At 58.5% G+C, this 20,893-nt stretch overlaps 1 protein-coding gene across 1 annotated transcript; it reads right to left on the bottom strand.

Annotated features, from left to right (window-relative positions):
* Nucleotides 1-2,433: 2,433 nt before the first annotated feature.
* Nucleotides 2,434-20,182, bottom strand: LMNA (lamin A/C). Its single transcript, XM_041762106.1, has 12 exons — nucleotides 19,649-20,182; nucleotides 9,919-10,075; nucleotides 7,679-7,804; nucleotides 7,319-7,489; nucleotides 7,081-7,206; nucleotides 6,160-6,380; nucleotides 5,840-6,065; nucleotides 5,349-5,456; nucleotides 5,115-5,234; nucleotides 4,637-4,726; nucleotides 3,640-3,909; nucleotides 2,434-3,352 (listed from the first exon to the last, which is right to left on the bottom strand). Exons 1-12 carry the CDS (start codon nucleotides 20,002-20,004, stop codon nucleotides 3,326-3,328), a joined length of 1,998 nt encoding a protein of 665 aa, XP_041618040.1. The 5' UTR covers nucleotides 20,005-20,182; the 3' UTR covers nucleotides 2,434-3,325.
* Nucleotides 20,183-20,893: the final 711 nt, after the last annotated feature.

The raw sequence follows: 20,893 nt of genomic DNA, 5'->3' as shown, positions 1-20,893 counted from the left end.
ATTATACACAAATGAAAAAACAATTTCAATTTCTTTTCAAGGAAATTGAAACAATGAAATATAATTGTTTTCCTATCAAGTTGGCAAAGATTAAAATCGACAGAAATTTTGGTGTCGGGAAGAGCTTGGGGAACTGTGAGTTCGACTCGCCCGCAGGTGAGAATGGGAAGAGTCTAGTTTCTCTGGAGGATGCTTGGTAATGTTATCAACCGCCAGTATAATGTAAACGCCTATGACTCAGCTAGTCCTGTTCTTGAAATTTATTTCATGGAAATGCCCAGAGATGCCTGCAAAGATGTCTGCTCCAGGAAGTGTTATTTGTAGCAAGCTGCAGAACATTGTAAACCCACGTACATATTTGAAAATCCAAAACTATACAAAATACTTGAAGGCGTCCCCCGTAATGTTGATGGTGGTCATCCTGCAGCAGTGGAAGTGCAGATAAGGAAAGTGGCTTCCTTTCCACTTTCCTACCTTCTCTGGAATGTCCAAGTATAGCTTTTATTAACCAACAGGAAAAGAATGTTATTTAAAGATAATGTTTATTTTTTTTTAAAGATTTTATTTATTGATTAATGAGAGACACACGGCGGGGGGGAGGGGGGCAGAGACACAGGCAGAGGGAGAAGCAGGCTCCATGCAGGGATCCCGACATGGGACTCGATGCCGGGTCTCCAGGATCAGACCCCGGGCTGAAGGCGGTGCTAAACCGCTGAGCCACCCAGGCTGCCCAAGATAATGTTTATAAACTTAGAAATAACAGTGGAAAGTGCCCATGCATGTTAACTGTGAAAAGCAGAATCAAAATTTAAACTACAGTGAGACCCTAACTATGTAAAGTATGTGTTCAGGGAAAAACATCTAGAAAGAAATCCATCTGTGGGTTGCCTCTGGGTGATTGAAAAGGGGTGACTTCCCCCCCCCTTTCTACTTTTCTCCATTTTCAGTTTTAACAGAGTGTTACAATCTGACACAAAACATTTTAAAATAATCTCTTTGAGGGCGCCTGGGTAGCTCAGTCAGTGGAGCGACTGCCTTGGGCTCCAGTTATGATCCCGGGGTCCTGGGACCCAGCCCGGATATGACTCCCTGCTCAGCGGGGTCTGCTTCTCTCTCCCCCTCTGCCGCACCCACTGCTTGTTCACGTTCTTTTTGACAACTAAGTCAAATCTTTAAAATAAATAAAGTCTATGGCTTTCCGGGGGGGGTGGGGAGCTGCGCTGCTGCGGCTGCGCCGTGACAGGTATGCGCGCGGAGGCACCTGCTGCGGGAGATCCCGCGCAGCCGCCTAGGCCCCCGGGTCCCCGCCCGGGCGGCGCTCTGGCGCCCTCAGGTGCCCGGCTCGGGAAGTGCACAGGCCGGCCCCTGGAGCCTTCGCCTGGTGAAAAGGGCGGTCTTCCTCAGGAGCCGCCTACCTGAGCAGGGGCGGCTTCCTCAAACTCACACACCTACCCCCAGCATCCCTTCTCCCAGGGATGCAGCCCACAGGGGCCAGGGTTTCCAGGGGACCTGGGAGGGCTTGTCCCCTCCCTCACAGTGGTGTCTTCATCATCGCAGACATGCTTTCTCACCGACTGTTCACTGCGGCTGACTCTCCTTCCCCAGGGAGCATACACTTATACTTGAGCAATGCTACCTTTTGTTCAGGGGGAGCGTGATGTCACAGGGGCGGGGGTTGCAGCCAGAGCCCTGGGATCCTGGCTACCTGCCACCGCGTGGGCCTGGCAGCTAGCTCAGGGCCCTCACTCCCAGGGGCAAAGGAGATAGGACATCTCAAGACTACCAGGGTGGAATGGAAGAGGGCGGAGATGCTGTGCAATCCACGAAGGGCCAGAGCCAGACTGCTTGCCAGAGCTCAGGTCCCCCTCTGACCACCTCCTCAACCTACACCCCCCCCCACCAGGCTCCTGCTCTGTCACCACACGTTTGTTTCCCTTCCCCCGAGCAAGGGACACCAACTGCTCACTTGCAGGTAAGTCCTGCTGCTTTCCTTCTATCCTGGCCAGCCCCTCCACTGTCCTTCCTGCTCACTTGCTGGGGTCCTGACACATCACTGCCCTCAGGCCGCATTCCCATCCCTGTCTTATGCCTCAGAGTTAGAGCTGACCGCAGGGCCCCATGGAGAGAAGGTGGTCAGGGCTCAGGTGGGTGCTGGCAGGATGAAGAAATCGACCTCTCCAAGGGCCTTCCACAGGACCAGGCACTGCTTATGCCCAAGTTGCTCTGCACCAGCCACCAGAGAACCTGGATATGTGTCTGAAGTGCATGGGCAGAGGGGGGCTTCAGCTAACCTCCCCCAGAGCAAGGGCGAGGCTGGGCAGCAGTGTGCACGAAGATGAGGGTGAGCATGTGAGGGTTGTATGTGTATGTGTCTGGCCCTCAGGGCACACGGTGACGCCCATTGACAAAGACAGATACCAAGGCAGCCAGGGATAGAAACAACTAGTGTATTGATCTGGGGGGAGAAAGGGGATGCAGATGGGAAATGGGGAGGCCAGGGACTTTAGTGTTTGCCAAAATCACGGACACACACCCTCTACCTCTTCTCACCTTCCTCTTCCACAGCCGGCTCCCACCCTGTCTACTACCCTCCCTCTCCATTCTGCCCTACACCCACTTGACCTTGACCTCCAGTGACTGAGCAGAGCCCAGGCTTCCAGCTTCCAGGTGAGGCAGCCTCAAAGAACCTCTCTTCCCCCCTCTCCCACCTCATTCCCATCTCTTGTCTAAATAAAATACAGAAAAAGCAAGCATAGCTGGTACCTGGCAGGACTAGTCACCCGGGAGGCTGAAGGCAGGGGGGAGGTGGGGGTGGGGCAGGCAGAGGAGCCTCAGCCAGGTGTAGTAGAACAGGGGTGGGGGGGGTTGGGGGTGGGGGCTGGCCCAACGCCCCCCTCAGAGGCTGGCTGGGAGGACTCCAGAGCTGCCTCTCAGGCACCATGTTCACTGGGTCCCCAGGGTGGGGGTGGCAGGCGGGAGCAGCAGAGAAGCAGAAACTAGGTTCTGTAGGAGCATCCCTTTCCCTTGGCTTCTGGAGGAAGCCTTCTTTGGTTTTAAGGCAGATGTGGAGTTTCCCAAAAGCAGGGGAGATTGACATAGATGCTTTTTTTTTTTTTTTTGCTTGTGTTTTTCCTTCAGTATAAAACCACTGTAGAAAATAACTTCTCTTAGAAAAAAAACAAAACATAGAAGAAAAAAACCAAAGGGGTATTTTCTTTGGCTTCAAGCCCCTCCCATGAGGTGCTGGGCCGGTGTGGGCAGGGTGGGCGTGAGGCAGAGAGGAGGCAGGCAGCCTTCACCCTCACCCGGCCTGGCAGGTCCCAGATCACATGATGCTGCAGTTCTGGGGGCTCTGAGAGAGAGATAGGAGTGGGGGAGGAGAGATGTGAACAGTAGGGCTAGGCCCCTGGCCCTCCCCAGCCCCCCAGCCCCGCCCCTGCCCTCCAGTCTGGGGCTCAGACAGGAGGGGCAGGATGCAGAAGCGACTGCCTAGGACCTTGGGCTGAGGGGAGGTGGCTCCCACTCCCCCGGGTTGCGGGAGAGAAGGCCTCCCCCCCCCCCCCCACAGGGCTCCCTCATCCTAAGCCTCAAGGACCGGGGTCCTCTGCTTGCAGGTGCAGAGGCACAGGGACAACTCACCTGGGTTCGGGGGCTGGAGCTGCCCAGGAGGTAGGAGCGGGTGACCAGGCTGTCCCCGAAGCTGCCACCCCCACTGCCCCCCACACTGCGGTAGCTGCGGGTGACTGTGACACTGGAGGCGGAAGAGCCAGAGGAGATGGATCCGCCCACCTGGGCTCCCGAGCTGCTGGCGGAAGCCTTGTCTGCAGGCTGCCCGCAAGTCCCGCACAGCACGGTGCGCGAGCGCAGGTTGTACTCGGCGGGGTCCCCCGAGCTGCTGCAGTGGGAGCCCTGAGAAGGAAGACAAGGCTCAGGCGGGATGGCCCAGCCCCAGCTCTGTACTCCTGCTTGCACCGCCACCAGGCAGGACAGCGGGGTTCTGTGCTCCAGGCCCCAGATGGAGGGCCCCAGCCCCGGGAGGAGGGGATGACCTGGGAGGGCAGAGGGTCAGGAAGACTTGGGGACAGGGGACTGGAGCTGTGGCTGGGCTCTGTCCCAGACCCTTGAAGCTGAAGAGGGAGAGGAGAGTGAGCAAGCTTGTAGAGCAGCAAGCATGCAAAATAAGTGGGGCGCGGGAGGTGGGAAGGGTACATTCTTGCAGGAACAGACAGGAGAAAAAAAAAAAAAAAGGAACAGACAGGAGAAATGAGAACAGCACATGCAACAGGAATGGGGAAGAGATGAGAAAGGAAATGCGTTTGACAGGAATTAGGGGGAGAGAGGCAGGGCTGGGCGCCCCACATCTGTCCTCCCGTCCCCTCTCCAAGAGATAAATCCAGACCCTGTCCACTGCTCCAAAGAGAGTGCTCCGTGGCATCAGGAAGTTCCCACTCCCATCCTTACCAGCCTAGGGCACCCAGACACCTGGGCTCCCTGTTCAAGATACAGGGAGGACAGAAGAAAAGCCAGGGCAGCGCATGAAGTTCCAAAACATTCTTTAATGAAAAGATTTTTGGCAAGGGGAGGCCTGGCTGGGTGCCCCAGTGTGGGCTCGGCCTCAGCGGCGGCTGCCACTCACATGGTGATGATGGAGCAGGTCATCTCCATCCTCATCCTCGTCGTCCTCGACCACGGTCACGGAGCGCACCAGCTTGCGCATGGCCACCTCCTGCCAGGGACATGGGCCCAGACCCAGGGGTTAGGGGATGAAAGCTGGGGGAGGGGTATGCAGTACCACCACTCACACTGACCACCTGTGGTCTGCCCTCTGTAGCACTGGGGCAAAGGAGGGACATCGTCAGACTCCCGGGTAGGAGTGTGGTCCTGCCTTTAAGGATCCAATCCCTGCTATCTACCTTCCACCCCTCATGCCCCATTGGGGAGGCATCTTTGGGTTTGATGACCAGTGAGGGGAGCACTTGGGGCCTGGGGTTGCAGCAGAGGGAGTCAGGACACAGTGGCCTGGAACTGGCTCCCTGGGGTTCAGTGCTGCTGGCTCCCAGTTTGGCCACAGGGGGAGCCCTGTCCAGACAGAGGCCAGCCTGCAGCATACTCACTTCCCCAGTGGAGTTGATGAGAGCGGTGCGCAGGCTGTTTCCGCAGCCCCAAGTGTTCTGTGCCTTCCATACCAAGTCAGTAGGGGGACTATGGGTGGCCCCAGCTCCTGCAGCCCAGATCTAGGGAGGCAGTTTAGAGAAGGCTGCTCAGTCCAGCATGCCCATGCTTGGACCCATCCCTTCTCCTCACCTCTGGCCACCCCAGGGTACCATGTGAGGACTCCTGCCACTCACCGTCACCACCTGCCCAGCCTTCAGGGTGAACTTTGGTGGGAAGCGATAGGTCAGCAAGGGATCATCTCCATTCTGGCGCTTGATCTGCCAATTGCCCATGGACTGGTCCTGCCAGCAAGGAAGGGAGGGGACAGTGGGGGAGGCTTGTTCAGGCTCCCAGGCCAATCTCGCTCATGGGCTAGGGCAGGGCCCCATCAAGGATAACACCGCAGTCTATGGACACTCAGGCGCTACTGGGCACACTCAACACTCTCAATATCCCACAACCCAAGGACCGAGGGACTGTTGTTTACATCCATCCCACAAGTGAGGACATGGACACTCAGAGGGATTGGACAGCTCGCTACGGTCTCAGTGCCAGCGGGGAGACGTGGAGTCACCCAAGTGTGGAGGGACACACTGGCCCTGGTCTGCCACTGGGAGGGACACCCTCTGTCCAAACGCCATCCTTTCCCTTCGGGTTTTCTCCCTCCCGGAGCTGGGGCGCCTACCTCACTGGACTTGTTCCGCAGCCGCACAAACTTGCCCTCCTCATCCACCTCCTCCACAGCCACGCGCCCACTGGTACGAGCGTGCTGGGAGAAGCTGCTGCTGCGACTCTCGGAAGACTCCAGTTTGCGCTTCTTGGTGATGCTGCCCGTGCCCTGCGTCTGCGACGAGTGGGAGGAGGCGCGGCCACGGCTGCGCTGCGAGGTGGGGCTGGGGGATAGTCGCAGCCTGGCAAGGGGGACACAGAGGGGCCTCGTCAAGATGGGCCATGGGCAGGGGCGGCGCTGGCTGGCACCCCCGCCCCAGCTCCTCCCCGACCCACCTTTCCTCCTCGCCCTCCAGGAGCTTGCGGTAGGCATGGATCTCCATATCCAGGGCCAACTTGATGTCCAGCAGCTCCTGGTACTCATCCAGCTGCTGCTGCATCCTCGCCCGCATCTCCGCCATCTCCCTTTCCTTATCGGCCAGCAGCCGCCGGCTGGTGTCACGCTCACGGGCTAGTGAGTCCTCCAGGTCCCGCAGCTTTGCCTCCTTGGCTGCCAGCTGGGTGAGGGAGCCAGGCTCAGGTGAGCTCCCAGGGACCAGGATGGAGGGGCCAAAGGTGGGCCCCTCTCACCACTCTCCCCAGGCTCTTTTGCCCAAGCCAGAGCCTGCCAGGGGCTCTCTCATGGTGTGGCTGGCAGCCAGGAAGCCTTTCCCTGAATCTATATTTTTTTTTTTAATTTTTTATTCATTTATGATAGTCACAGAGAGAGGGGCAGAGGGAGAAGCAGGCTCCATGCACCGGGAGCTCCACGTGGGATTCGATCCCGGGTCTCCAGGATCGCGCCCTGGGCCAAAGGCAGGCGCCAAACCGCTGCGCCACCCAGGGACCCCCCTTTCCCTGAATCTAACTGAAATCTCTGATACTGAGGCTGGAACCTGCTTCCTCTGGTCACAAATGCACAGCTGGTCAGAACAGGTGCTTTAACAGCACTCACACCAAGCCACGCAGAAGGTAAGAAAGGCCTCCGTTCTCAACTGGGAAGAGCAAGGTTCTGAGGAGTGCATGTCATGCAGGTCAAACAGGAAGTGGTCCTGGCACAACGGCCAGGTTACCTGACTGAATCCTAGGCTCCTCCCCGAGTCCAAGGTTCTGGGACATGGTCGGCCTCTCACCTGCCCCCTCCTCTCCCTCCTGGGGACTTGCACTACATCCAGCCTCACCCTTAGCTCAGGAGGGAAGGGGTGGGGAGGGGCACACCTGCTTCTGCAGCTGGCTGAGTTGGGCCGAGAGGCTGTCGATGCGGATGCGGGACTGTTGGAGCTCCTCATGCGCGGCCCCCACCAGGTTGCTGTTCCTCTCAGCTGACTGCCTGGCGTTATCCAGCTTTGGGGGAGAACACAGGGATAAGGCTGCTGGGGCCTGAGAGGGGACCCCTCGCCCAGGGTGGGCAGGGCCAGGGCTGCTGGGGGCCGGGGCAAGGGGAGGCACCAAGCACCTTGGCAGAGTAGGTCTTCTCCAGTTCCTTCTTATATTGCTCCACCTGGTCCTCATGCTGGGCCCGCAGCTCCTGCAGGGCATCCGCCAGCCGGCTTTCAAATTCACGCTGCTTACCATTGTCAATCTCCACCAGCCGGGTCTCGTGGCGGCGCTTGGTCTCACGCAGCTCCTGGGGTGGGTGGAGACAGAGCCAAGGTCAGGACTAGTCCTTGGAGGATGAGGTCCGGGTGGCCAAGCCCCCTGCCCCATCCTATGGCTGAGTGGATCACCCCCCTTAACCCCAGCAGCGGGGCGGGCGAGCCCTGCACCTGGCTGAGACCCAGCCCCACACCTCTGGCCTCAAGAGCACAGTCCCTACCTCACTGTAGATGTTCTTCTGGAAGTCCAGCTCCTCCTTCAGGGTCTGCAGCCTGTTCTCAGCATCCACCCGCCGCAGCATCTCATCCTGGAGTTGCTTCTTGGCTTCACCCAGGGCTGCCTCGAGCTGAGAGGAATGGGGCAGAGGTCAAGGAGCAGGGCCATGGAACACCAGAGCTTCGAGGAAGCTGAGAGCAGCTGTTTCTAGCACAACCCTTTATGCACATAGAAACAGGTCTGGATGGGGATCCCTGGGTGGCTGAGTGGTTTGGCGCCTGCCTTCAGCCCAGGGCATGATCCCAGAGTTCCGGGATCGAGTCCCACATTGGGATCCTTGCATAGAGCCTGCTTCTCTCTTTCTCTGTCTCTCATGAATGAATAAATAACATCTTAAAAAAAAAAAAAAAAAAAAAAAAGGGCAGCCCGGGTGGCTCAGTGGTTTAGCGCCACCTTTGGCCCAGGGTGTGATCGATCCTGGAGACCCGGGATGGAGTCCCATGTCGGGCTCCCTGTCTGGAGCCTGCTTCTCCCTCTGCCTTGTGTCTCTGCCTCTCTCTATCTCTCTATCTATCTCTATCTCTATCTATCTCTATCTATCTCTATCTATCTCTATGTGTCTCTCATGAGTAAATAAATACAATCTTTTAAAAATTAAAAAAAAAAAGAAAGAAACAAACAAACAAACAGGTCCGGGGAATAGGAGCCTCAGCTGTCACTGAGGTCACGGAGTCTCCTCACTCATGGAAACCACTCTGGGCAGGTACTGGGTTCAGAAAAGAAAGGTGGGGCAGCCCCGGTGGCGCAGCGGTTTAGCGCCACCTGCAGCCCGGGGTGTGATCCTGGAGATCCAGGATAGAGTCCCGCATCGGGCTTCCTGCATGGAGCCTGCTTCTCCCTCTGCCTATGTCTCTGCCTCTCTCTTCGCTCTCTCTGAATGAATAAATAAATAAATCTTAAAAAAAAAAAAAAAAAAAAGAAAAGAAAGGTGGCACCATCCCTCTCTGGCACAACACAGGGAGGTGCTCTGAAGGAGGTGTGTTCCAAGTAGAGGAACATGAGGCGAGAAACCAAAGTGTACCTAGGGATGGGGGGAGAAGAGCCTGTGTCAAGGCCCAGAGGTGTGAAGGTATCCTGTGCCCTGCGGGGTCCTCAGAAGGATCAGCACTGCCAGAGCCGGCAGGGCCCAGGGGTGGTGAGATGGAAGGGGCCAGCATGGGAAGGCTCAGCTAGACTTTTTTTTTTTTTTTAAAGATTTATTTATTTATTCATGAGAGACACAGACTGAGAGAGAGAGAGAGAGAGAGGCAGAGACACAGGCATAGGGAGAAGCAGGCTCCTCACAGGGAGCCTGATGTGGGACTTGATCCTGGATCCCGGGATCATGACCTGAGCTGAAGGCAGGTGCCCAACTGTTGAGCCACCCTGGCATCCCCCCACTGGACTATTAACAGAGGTCCCCTGGTCTGCCACAGAAAGGTCTCTGAAGTTTGAGCAGCAGAGCACCTTTCCTCGCCTTTGGTCTCAGAAAGCCCTGGCTGGCCAGCACAGCTGGGAAGACCTGGTTTTGTCACCAACCTGCTGGGATCTCTGGTCTGTCCCATGCCCTATGGGGTCAGGGCTCAAGAAAGACAGAGCCCATGATAGGAGTTAGCAACTGACCCTGCTTGGAGCATATGAGGCTGAAGTGGGAGCAGCCCCACTTGGAGTCTGTCCCGAGCCTGGATCATGAGACAAAAGGACAGGACGGACAGCAAAGTACCTTGAAGGCAGAGACAACTGTATTCCAGCCAAGCATTAAGAACATGTGTCCCGTGTGTGATTAACCATCCACTCCCAACTTCAGGCTCTATCTTCCAGAGGGACCACAGCTCTCCTATGGGACGGCCAACCAGGAGGGATCTGGGGCCAGGCACACTTCCTTGTAAAGTTCAGTGGAAGTGGCTGTGGACTATTTAATTTATTAACGGAACCTCTACGCCCATCATGGGGCTCCAATTCACGACCCCAAACTCTACCGACTGAACTGGCTAGGTGCCTGGCTGTGGACTATTTTAAATCCACTATGCCAGATGCACCAGAGTAGAGAGGGGGATGCGATAAGGGCAGGTGGGGGAACTGGTGCCCACGCAGGGGAATGGCTCTGATGCCATGTCCATGGGGCAGGACAGACAGGTACCAGGAGACCAAATGGACTGCAAGGGTGACTAGGGCAGCCTGCACTGGTCTGGTGGGAGGCCTCACCTTGGTCACCTGGCCCCGCAGGTCATGGAGTTCGCCCTCCAGTGTGCGCTTCTCGCTGAGCGCAGTGCTCAGGGCGGCCTCCTTGGAGTTGAGCAGAGCCTCCAGGTCCTTGAGCCGGGCCTGGGCGGCCATCAGGTCGCCCTCCTTCTTGGTATTGCTAAGGAAGCAAGGGGAGAGTGAGTTGAGGAGGAGTCTGTGTCTCCAAGGAGGGTCAGGACTCCCAGGGAGGGTCAGGACTCCCAGGGAAAGACTGCAATTCGGTCCCAGGAGTTCCTCCGCCCTCTCCACCCCCCACTGTGGGGGCCTGGCTTGCCCATCCCTCAAAGTGCCAGGAGAGGGCATCCTTGCTCTTGATTTGTTTGCATCTGCCTGCCTCTGGGGCTGGCCTCCCACCTCCCCCAAGATCCCCCAAACCCCCTTCCTGCTTCTCCACCCTTCCCATGACTCAGTGCTCAGGAACGTGCCTGGGGCCAAGGGCAAAGCGCAATCCCAGGAGATGAATGCTTTTCCCTCTCTCTCCTCCCATTCCTTCCCAAAGAGACAGGGCCACCTTTGTCTCTTGCCCCTACCCACACTGGACCTTAACCTTCTCTTCCCTGACTCCGCCTACCTTCCATTCAACCAGGCTTCCCTCCCTGCAGGGACGGGACAGCCAGTCTCCCAGCCTTTGGGGTCCATGCATCCCTCTAACTTCCCAGGTTGAGGCTCTCCTGGCCCCTTGTACACACTGGGGACTCTGTGCTTAAAACTCAGTGATGAGGACTGGCAGGTATGGTACTGACCCTTCCATTTCTCAGACTCAGTCTGGGTCCCCTGACCGAGGCCAAGCACAGGGGTTCCAGCTGCCCCCTCCAGGCCTTCTCAGAATTTGAGAGAATGCTCAGCCCTACTCTGAGCCTCCAGGTCCATCTAGACTACAGTCTCAAGCCTCCCTATTCCTCAAACTGGGGAGAGCTTTAGCCAAATAGCCAAATAAACTCTTGCCACAGCTCAGGACTTTCCAAATGGGAGTCACCAGGTCTCCAGCGGGCTCCACCACAAGGGGGACACGAAGATACCCAGCTGGGTAGGGGAAGGCCCCTTGGAGACATGGAGGGGGGCTCCCCCACCAAGCCACTGGCCACACCTTAGAACAAGCCCTTTGACGCACAGTGTCTGTCTCCCTCGAAAAAAAGAGGCCCTTCCAGAACTGGAGGATGTCTCCCCTCCTCCGTCTCAGCCAGAAAAGCTAAAAATAAAGTCAAAACCCAGCTCAGGTTTTGGCTGCCATCCGGCCCAGCCCCTGACTGGGAGCACAGCCCCAACTTTCCATGACTTCAAAACTTTTCCGAAGCTGAGCCAGCTGCAAGGGGAGGAATGAAGAAGAAACCGCCAGTAAAGTGAAGCCGCACAGCAGACACCGGCTCCTTGGGCCGGCTCCAGGGCGTTAGGCCTGCTCCACAGAGGCCTCTCCACCCTGGAGGCCTTTGCCCTTCCTGCTGCCCCTGCCTGCAGGCTGGAAGGAGCTCACAGGGGGGCAGCTCAGCTCCTCCCTTACTCAGGATACTGAGGGGCCTGGGTTGGAAGTAAGGGCCAGTATGAGGCAGTGGTGGCCCAGGGACCCCACCCTGCCCTGCATTGCCCTCCTCAGGCTGGGGAAGCAGAAGGCCTCCCTGCCATGGCACCCCTGCCCTGTCAGCCTCCCTGAGGGGGTGGTGTTGGGAAGGACAGTGACCATAACCACTCAATGGCAACAAACAGTCCCATGGCACAATTATGCAGCGGGCACTGCTCTGAATGTTAGTGCTCGCTCACTTGGTCTTGTGTAGTGGCCTAATAGACAGGCGCCAGCACCATGTGACCAGGGACACTGAGGCACAAAGAGTCACGTCCAGGGGCCGGTAGCAAACCGGTAGCAGAGTGGCCAGAAGGGCCCTGCCCCTTGGCCCAGCCTCCAAAGCAACATGGGGGCTCTGTGCCTTTCCCTCCAGGAGGCCACAGCAGGGAAACCGCCAGCGCAGAGGAGGTGGGGAGGGCCCTGGTGGTTTTCTCAGAGGCTGAGGAGCTCCCATCTGTGGGGAAGAAGCCACTATCACCCACAGGCTCATGACTCAGCCCTCAGGAGTTGTGGCCAGGGAGCCACACGCACACCCCAAGATGGCTGGGGGGCGGTGTGGTGCAGAGCCCAGTGCCCCTCCTTCCTCTGCCCTTGGCTTGTCAGCCTAGGACTAGGCCCCCATGTGGGGTCTTCAGACCCAGTAGGGACCCCAAGCCAACCCTGGCTAGGCGGTCAGCACCTCAGGTGCCAGGGCCACTGGGGCCTGCGAGAGCTGAGAAGGGCGGGAACAGGGCTGCAGGTGACTCATCCTCGGGCAGACAATACCCGGGTAGGGGTTGGGAAATCCTCTAGCACTCACAGGGGAGACCCCCATTTTGCCCACGTCCTGCCCAAGCCCTCATGTCCAGGTTTCTCAAACACGGGAGTGGCTGCATCCCAGTGGCCTCATGAGGGAAGCAGGGCTGGGCATCCTGTTTCTGACGCTTCCCACGACTGGCAGATCCCGTTGAGGGGGGACAGAGAGGGGAGGGGAGGGCAGGGTACAGGGAGCTGGGGGTCTGCCGCACGGATGCCGTGGGGCAGGGAAGGCTGGCTCCAGGGCCACTGCAGGCCGGGCCTCAGGGGCAGCAGAGGGGCTGGGTGGGCATCAAGCCAGGTGCTGGCCCGCCCTCTGAGTCACCCTCCTCAGCCCAGCCTGGACGCCAGATATGGAAGCCAGGCCGCCCAGGCCTGTTTGGGGCCTGTTGCTAGGGGCAACTTGTGCCCTCATTTCCTCCTCCACAGGTTGAGGGAGACACCAGGGGGACAGACCTTTGGCCATCCTCACAAGAAGCAGGGGGAGGGGAAGAGGGCCACAGGGGCCTGGGGGAGCAGGCCCAGCCCTGCAGGGGCTCCCTCCCAGTCCCTCCTGCCCCATCTCAGCCCCTCAGCCTCACCGGCACACAGAGTTCCCCATGGCTGGGCCACCTCAGGACAGGAGGGGAAGGAGGGGAGGGGAGATCAGGGTCTTTGAGCTCTGCAGGGAAGGGCGCCCCCTGTGGCAGGGAAGGGCAGGGCCGGCTGTGTGGGCCCCACAGAGTCCCTGCCCTCCAGCTTGGCCACAGCTCTTCCCTCTCCTTCCCAACTCTAGCCCCTGACTCCAGATCCTGGGCAAAGCTGACTTTCTGCCAGTGAGGGACGCTCCTGTAGCCACCCCTCCCTTTGTTGGGGCAGCTCTTCCCCTGCAGTCTATCCTCCCCCACCCTCCATCCAAGTCCACTCCCCTGGGTTGCCCCACCCCAGACCTGCCCTGGGGACCTGTCCCCACCTCCCAAGCGTGCTCTCCTGTAGTTTTCACCTGGTGGTTTATGCACTGTCCACTCAGGTCTGGGGCTTTTCCTGTCTGTGCCTGGAATGCCTGCAGGCTAGGAGTTCCCTGGCTCCAGGCTTCTGGCTGGGCCTCTTCCTGGGCCACCCCTGCACTTTCACAGCCGGGGAAACCAAGGCCTGGACCAGGGAAGGCTTGGTTCACCTGAGGACACTCACAGGAGAGAGGAACAGAGCACCGAAATGGCATGGTGCACACTGGGCAGGGAGGAAGAGAGCTGGTGGGAATGGTGGGTGCTGGGGGTGGGCGCACAAGGGTGGCACCCCAGCACCCAGAAAGCAAGCCTGGGAGACGTGTCCACCTCTGCTTCCCCGTTCTAGGAGTGACACCACCCAAATACACTCCCACAACCCCGTGCGCAGCCATGGGCTTGGATGTTCTCCACCCCAAGAAGGAACTACTACTTGGTTTCTTGGCTGGTCTGTGGGTCTGCCACCACTTTCTGGTAAGGGCAGAATGTAGGAAGAGAGGGACATGTGGCGCTTGAGGACCGGTCCCCTCACTGCAAAGAGACCTTCAAGAGAAGAGCCGAGGGGAATGCGTGTTCTTGCCTGCGCTGTGAAGCCCTGGAGCCTTCTCCAAGCCCTGCCCCCTGAGGTTCTGAGCACCTTCCAGCTGGAGCGCCAGGCAGGCCCCTCAGGACAGACACCCCCACCCGCACCCAGCACAGTGGAGACTCTGCTTCCACTTGCCTTGCTGGGGCATGCCACCAGCACACAGGCCTGGGGTTCGGGCCCTCAGATCCCCATCCAGAGCCAGCTGTCCTCCTCGGAGACAAAGGCAGAGGGTTGGGGTGGAGGAGCTGGTGCCGAGAAGAGAGCCGGGAAGCCTGTGGACATGTTCAGACGCAACCCTGGCAGAGGCGCTGGGTCTGGCAGGGGGCCAGATTTGAGTCACAGCTGCTTGGTGTATCAACGTGGCATTGTACGGACAACAACGCAGGAGGAGCCACAGCCAGGGGCTGGGCCCTGGGGTCCTGGACAACAGGCAGCCGGCTTCCTGACCAACTGCTCTCTCAAGGTCTCTGCCAACTCCACTTTCCTTCTTGGCCTAGCTCTCTAGAAGCCACGCCTGGGATGTCAAGACAGTGCAGGGCTGAGGCCTGGGGATGGACCAAAAGAAGTAGGGGCCTGGGGGGGGCGGGTAGCTTAGGAAGAGATAGGATGTCCTGGAAGGAGGGGGAGGGAGGCCACCCGCCAAAGGGAGGGACATTCAGGGGATCCCCACAAGAAGCTGACTCAGAAGTCCCTTCTTCAGGATGCATTAACCCTCCATCTGCTGGCTTATGCTTATTAACCCCAGGTCAGCAAGAGGGGGTGGGAGCCACACCCCAAGATCAGCAAAGGAAGTGGGAGGACCTAAGGGGTTCTGGTCCCACTGCATTCCAGCTCCAGCCTAGGAAGCTGGAAGCTCCCTCCAGGCCTCAGAGGTGCCAGCTCAGAGCTTCAGGAGGAGGGGGGCCTTGGAAACCCCCATCCTCTCCACTGCTCAGAAACTGGGCCGCTTGAGAGGAAGGTCTCCAGCTTTTCTGACCCAGCCCTCAAGGCACACGTGTTCTGTCCCTTCCACTTGTCCTCCATGCTAGTCCCGCCCTCCTCCCTCCTGCTGCCACTCAGCAAGAGCACCCCCAGTAGTTCTCAAGGAAAGGCCACCCCAAGCCTTTCCTTCTCTGACCAAGCCAGCGCAGGGTCTCCTGTCCACTCTCCACTCTGCCCTCTACCATGACTCAGCTCCTCTGTGGGGCCTGGGATCCCAGCCAGAATTAATCCTGGCTTCCTTTCCCACAGAGGGACAGGGAGCACCCCCTCCCTGCCCCCCCTTCCCAAACTCTGTCCCCTTCTAAGACCTCCTCCCAGCCTGGCCTCAGGAGGGGTGGGGCCAGAGTGGGTGCAGGAAGGGGAGTGGGTGGGTGGCCCAAGGTCAGCCACACCTCTTGGACTGTAAACACGGGTGTAAGCCTGGTTGGCTGTTCACCTTTCCCGGGGTGTCCCTGCCACCCAAACATGGGGCCCGTGGCACTTAGCTTGTCCTTCTGGAGAACACGGCCCTTGGTGCTGTCCTGAAGGGAGACATATGACAGCGAAGTGCCCTTTCTTACCAGCAATAAAAACAAAGCATAAACCAAGGGGGTAATGTCATCATAATTAACTGCTCTCACAAACTTTCTTTGAGAAATAGGGGAGTGTGTCTATGCTTTTCATACCCCAGTTTGTGGGAAATATTTCTATTGAGAACAGCATTGGCTATTAATTATATTCACAGTAAGTGTATTTGATTTTAACATATACAGCTTGGTATTTTAAGAGAACTGTTTTCTCCCTTTGGGCATCACTGTACTATTTTGGAACCTGGGGGATCTCTGGAGATCTTCTGCTCTAACCCCTTTATTTCTTGGCTAGGAAACTCCAGAGAAGGAAGGTGATTTGCTCAAGGTCACACAGCAATGTGGCAGCAGGACCAAGACTAGAACTGAGGACATGAAGGCCCATACTCGTACTATCTGTCATTCTGCTGGTGGACCACCTAAGGGTTAGGAGACCCTCCAACCTCTCTCCAGACATTTCCAAGAATATTGGACTTGGCCTGAGTCATTTTCAGTGCAGTGGGGCTCCAGGGGGTGGGAGCTGGCCGAACTGCCCCAGGGCTAGGCCCCTGAGCCAGACCCGGGCAGGAGCTGCCAGGGAGGGAGGCTGGGGGAGGGGAAGGCATCGGCTACCAGTTGTCCCCCCAGCTGTCCCTGGCTTCAGCCCTAACACTGAACTACTGAATCCCAGGGGGGACAGGGACGGCAGGACTGGGGCTGATGGGCATATCCTATGCAAGGGTAAGTCTCAGAATGGAAGCCAGGGGAAGTACCAGCCATGGGCACTCGGGCACTCATCATGGGAAAACAGTTGGGAGGCTGATCAGGAATTACTGGCTCAAGTAGTGCTCAGTCCCTGAGTTCAGCTATGCCTTAGCTACCTTGGAATCAGAGTGTAGACATCAGGGTTGGGGGTGGCAGCAGAGAGCACACCAGGGGCTCCCTCAGGTGAGGACAGGGGGCCAGGTATCCTCAGAGGCCTCCAGCCCTGTTCACCTTATGTCTCTGCCAAAGGACACAACCTCCTTCAGAGGTAGACACGTCCTACAAGTCCCATGGCAGCCTCAAGACCAAATCCCCAACCTTCCAGAGCTGTCTTATGATCCACTGCCTGGCAGGGTCTTGGGCCTTTCCAGGTACAGGGTATAGTAAAGCTGGGTGTCAACAGATCCTGGCAGGACAACAGACCACCAAAGCATCACTGGTCCCACTGGTCTCAGAGTAGACTGAGGAATGAGCTTTGGCCACCCAACCCCACCCTTAGGGCCCTCCAACCTGTCCTCTAAGCTGGAAAAGGAAGGCTTAGTGGGACAGGCACGCAGCTGGACATCAGAAGCCTGTGCTCAAGTCCTGACCTGTCACGTTTTTGCTGTGTGACACAGGACCAGCCTCTGCACCTCTCTGGCCTTTGCTGTTCCTGTCCCAGTGAGCATTGGGATGAACCTGGGCCTACGCTTCCCTGCTGGTCCCCACTGGGGCTGCACAAGGCGGACAATACAGGAAGTTGTCGAGCACCCAGGTTCGTCCGGGGGGAAGAGGAGCTTCTGCTTTGTGGGTCTAGGATCTCCCCACTTCTGACTCAGCTTTCCTCTACCACTTCCACTTGGGAAGGCACAGACCTCAGCCCTATACAGTGGCCTGGTAACAGACTTGGCTCTGAACCACTTGCTGCACACTGCCCATTGTGGGGGTGGTGACTAAGGAAGGAGGTCCTAAGGAAGGAGGCAGGAAAGCCTCCCGGGATGCAGTGGGGACAGGGGGAGAAGATGCAGGCAGTCAGGCCCCCAACCCTCCCTTTAAGACATCTGCTGTCTCCACCCTATGTCCTGCTGTCTCTTGTAAAGCCACTAGAGTGGAAGGGAGGGGGCAGCATCTGAATCATCCATCCAGCTGTCATGCTTGGGATGGGGCCCAGCTCTAAGACTGGACCCTGGGTGGGGGGGCGCTTTCCTGGTGTTTACTGCTCCTTGTTTTCACACTTAGGGTCCAAATGCTTCAGACTCTGGAATAGACTGAACGTGTGTATGGGTACTGGGGGGGTTGTTTCTGCGTGGAGCCTATAACCCAGCCCAATGAGAGGGCACCCGAAAGCCCTGGGTGTAGTCAAGGTACCAGGCTGGGCCGGGGATTGCCACGGGGATCTCATAGACAGTTCTGCATCCCAACCAGAAGCCCAGCCCTGAACTCTGAGCTCTAATTAAACATTAAACCAGAGGACACCTTCTCTCTAGGCTTTAGTGCGAGGAGTTACGACAATGCTTTTCTTCCTTTCCCAAGTTCTTCATTTTCCTCTTCTCTGCTTCACCTTGAGCACAGCAGACACAAAAAGCAGCAGCCCATCCTGGGGCCTCCCACTAGAGACACAGAAGGGGACCCACACCCCAGTTGAAGTCCCCTTTGTCTCCACCCTGCCTCCCAGCAGCCTGAGATCCAGGTGTGCAGACCCACCCCCTCTCCCAGAAGCCCAGCCTCCCCAGCCAGGATCACAGGGGAAGAAAGAGGCAGATGGCTAAATATAACCAGTCCACACACACAACACCCCCGCCCCTGCCCCACGTGCGCACATACCCGCCTGGCGGCCCAGGCCTGGACAGCTGCACTGGGCCAGAGGCAGAGACAGACAACCTGGCGTGGTGGGGCTAGCCAGAGATCGCAGAGTCTACTCATCCCGTTTCCTGATCAATGTCCTCCCCAAAGAAAGACCTGCTGAGAAAGCTCGTCACAGGAATCAGCAGTGGGGGGATTTGGTCACTGAGCAGACTAATTTAACATAGATTCTCTGCCCCCGCCCCCATCTTGCCTCCTGTCTGTCCTGCTAGCTCAGTTGTTCCTATCACTACTGCAAAGAGACGGGAGTGATCTCCGTCCCTGGTGTCTCCAAAAAGTCAGCCTGTCTGTGTGTACTGTCTCCACCCACTCTTCCCAAGGGGATGGGTACCCACGCCCACCGGGCCAGGGGCCTGGCCAGTGAAGGGCAGAAAGCTCACTGGACACATAGAGGCTCCCAGGAGAGCAAGAGTTTGGAGAAGAAGATTGAAAGGGGGGGAATGAGGGGACATCAAGCCACGGGGCCCCCTGCCCCAGGGATCTCAAGCACCCTAGTGCTCTCTGGCTGGGGTGTTCATAGAGAAAGAGGTAACAGAGAAGAGGAAAACAAATTTTCAGAGGCCAGGAAAAGAGGGCCTGAACTTCCAGGATCCAGAGGCCTTTTTAGAAAGGAGGGTGGAGTCAAGTAGGGTGGGGTAGGGTGGGGCAGGGATGGGTGAGGTAGGAGGGGCCTCAAGCGGCCAACGGCTGGATTTCAAATATGTCACCTATTCCAGCAGTTTCATAAGGTGAAGATCAAAAAACTGTCGGTGGCTGAGTGGATGGGCCACAGCAAAGATTATTCAGATTTGGCCAGGAAATCTGAATCTGCTTCACCCCAAGCAGACAGGCCAGGAGAAGCAGCCCCCAATGTCCAAGACACCAAGCAGAGGGCCAAGGGGGTGCACCAGACCTGGGTATAACACAACTTCCTGAGCCCGAGCCGGGAGCCTCTGCCCTCGGTCTCCCTCCCTCTCTTGCATTCCTGGGCCAAGAAGGCCAAGGGCTGTGGGAGCTGCGGGGGAGCGGAGCTCCTCAAGCTGTTTAGAGGGCCTGTCAGAGCCCAGGAAAGGTCCCCGACCTGCAAGTAGTGAGGGAGAGCTTCCCAACTCTTAGAATCCTGGAAAGAGTTGTGCCAAGGAGGTCCCCTCCACGTCCCTGCCTTGGTAACCTCTCTCCAGCACCACTGGACGCCCGCCAGCATGGGTGCTTATGCGTCCAGAGACAGTCTGGGCAAAGTTGGCACACTGCCAAGTCAGCCAAGAAAGTTTTAACAGGACCATTTCACCCATTTCAATGTGTCCTGAGTGTCCAGATTTCTTGAACTTAGCAGGGCCAGCCGTCCTCTGCCCAGGCCCCTGCCTTCAGCTCCAAAGGGCTGGCAACCCCCACCCAGACAGACTGTGGGCCTACCATCAGTCCTTGCATGGCCCGGATGACCCCACCGTCCCCTATATCCACCACCCTCTCCCAGAGACCCCTCCCTTCTCGGTCCTGTCTTGACAGTTTCCCTTGGCACTGCCAGTCACCCGCTGGGGCAGTTCCGGGGAGGGAGGGGACTGGAAGGCCGAGTTATGGGCCGGCTGCTGTGGGACCAGGGCGACTGTCCGCCCACCCTCTCCGGTCCCACCCCGCGCAACCACCTGGGCGCACTCACCGCGCTTTGAGCTCCTTGAACTCCTCCCGCACTTTGCTCAGCTCCAGCTGCAGGCGGGCGCGCTCCTTGGCCACCGAGTCGAGGGTCTTGCGGGCATCCCCGAGTTCGGCCTCGTAGGCGGCCTTGATCCCGGACACCTCGCGGCTGACCACCTCCTCCGACTCGGTGATGCGAAGGCGCAGCCCCGCGTTCTCCGTCTCCAGAGAGCGCACACGGTCGATGTAGACCGCCAGGCGGTCATTGAGCTCCTGCAGGTCCTCCTTCTCCTGCAGCCGGGTGATGCGGGTGGGCGACAGCGGGGTGGAGCTGGCCTGCGCCCCGCTACGGGTGGCGCGCCGCTGGGACGGGGTCTCCATGGCCGGCAGGGTGGCAGGGCTGCCCGCGGGGCAGAGGTCCCGGAGAGGGCAGAGACCGCTCGGGGTGGGAGCGCGCGGGCCGGCGGGCTGTCGGCGGGCTCCTGGCAGGCGAGGGGTCTGGGTCGGGCGCTGTCGGACCTCGGGATCTGGGTGCGCGGCTGTGGCTGCGGCGCTCCCGCGGACACTCTGAGTCACCGACGCCGGGCAGCGGCTCTAATAGGTCTAGGGAGTGGGAGGAGGGGCCGCCGCTCTTAAAGGGGCCGCGCACGTCCGCAGCGGGAGGCGAGGGGGCGGTGGGGAAGGGCGAGCCCCGCGGGGCGGCGGCTTGAGTGGGGCTCCACCCCGCCCTGCGCACCCGCCGGGCCTGGGGCTTCTCCCTCCTGGATTCCGCCTGCTCCGGGCTCCCGGTCCGGCCCCGACGCTTGTCCCCTCGGACTCGGGCCTTCCTGGGTAGAAGAAGGCCGAGCCAAAGGGTGCGGGTGGGTGGGCAAAGGGCCGGAGGAAGAGAGAAAGCGCCAGGCCCGCAGATCCAGGAAAGGTGGGGGAGGGCTGAGGCTGGTGCCCATGGGGTGACTCACTCTCCTTGCACCGCTGGCTCCCCCTCTCCTTCCCCTAGTAATAGTGAGTCACCCCTGCCCCCCTCCACATGTGGGCAGCCCATTCAAAGCAGCATCTCTGTGTGCCAGGGTGGGGTGGGGAAGGAATGCCTAGGCTCCCTGGGGAGCCAGGCTGCAGGGAGTTTCTGGGTCCTGAGTTCCTTTAGCCCTCGGCTTTGGGCCAGGGACCAGAAGTTTGAGGTCCGTCTTTTCCTGTCTTCTGTTCCAACTTCGCCCTTCAAAACCAAGCATTGGGTCTTAGGCCCAAGCGCCAAGCTACATGCCCCCACAGA

The sequence above is a fragment of the Vulpes lagopus genome, chromosome 1 (assembly GCF_018345385.1).
Source record: "Vulpes lagopus strain Blue_001 chromosome 1, ASM1834538v1, whole genome shotgun sequence".
NCBI classification, from domain to species: domain Eukaryota; kingdom Metazoa; phylum Chordata; class Mammalia; order Carnivora; family Canidae; genus Vulpes; species Vulpes lagopus.
Note: the sequence above shows the minus strand (reverse complement) of the source record. Positions and strands in the feature narration are given on the sequence as shown.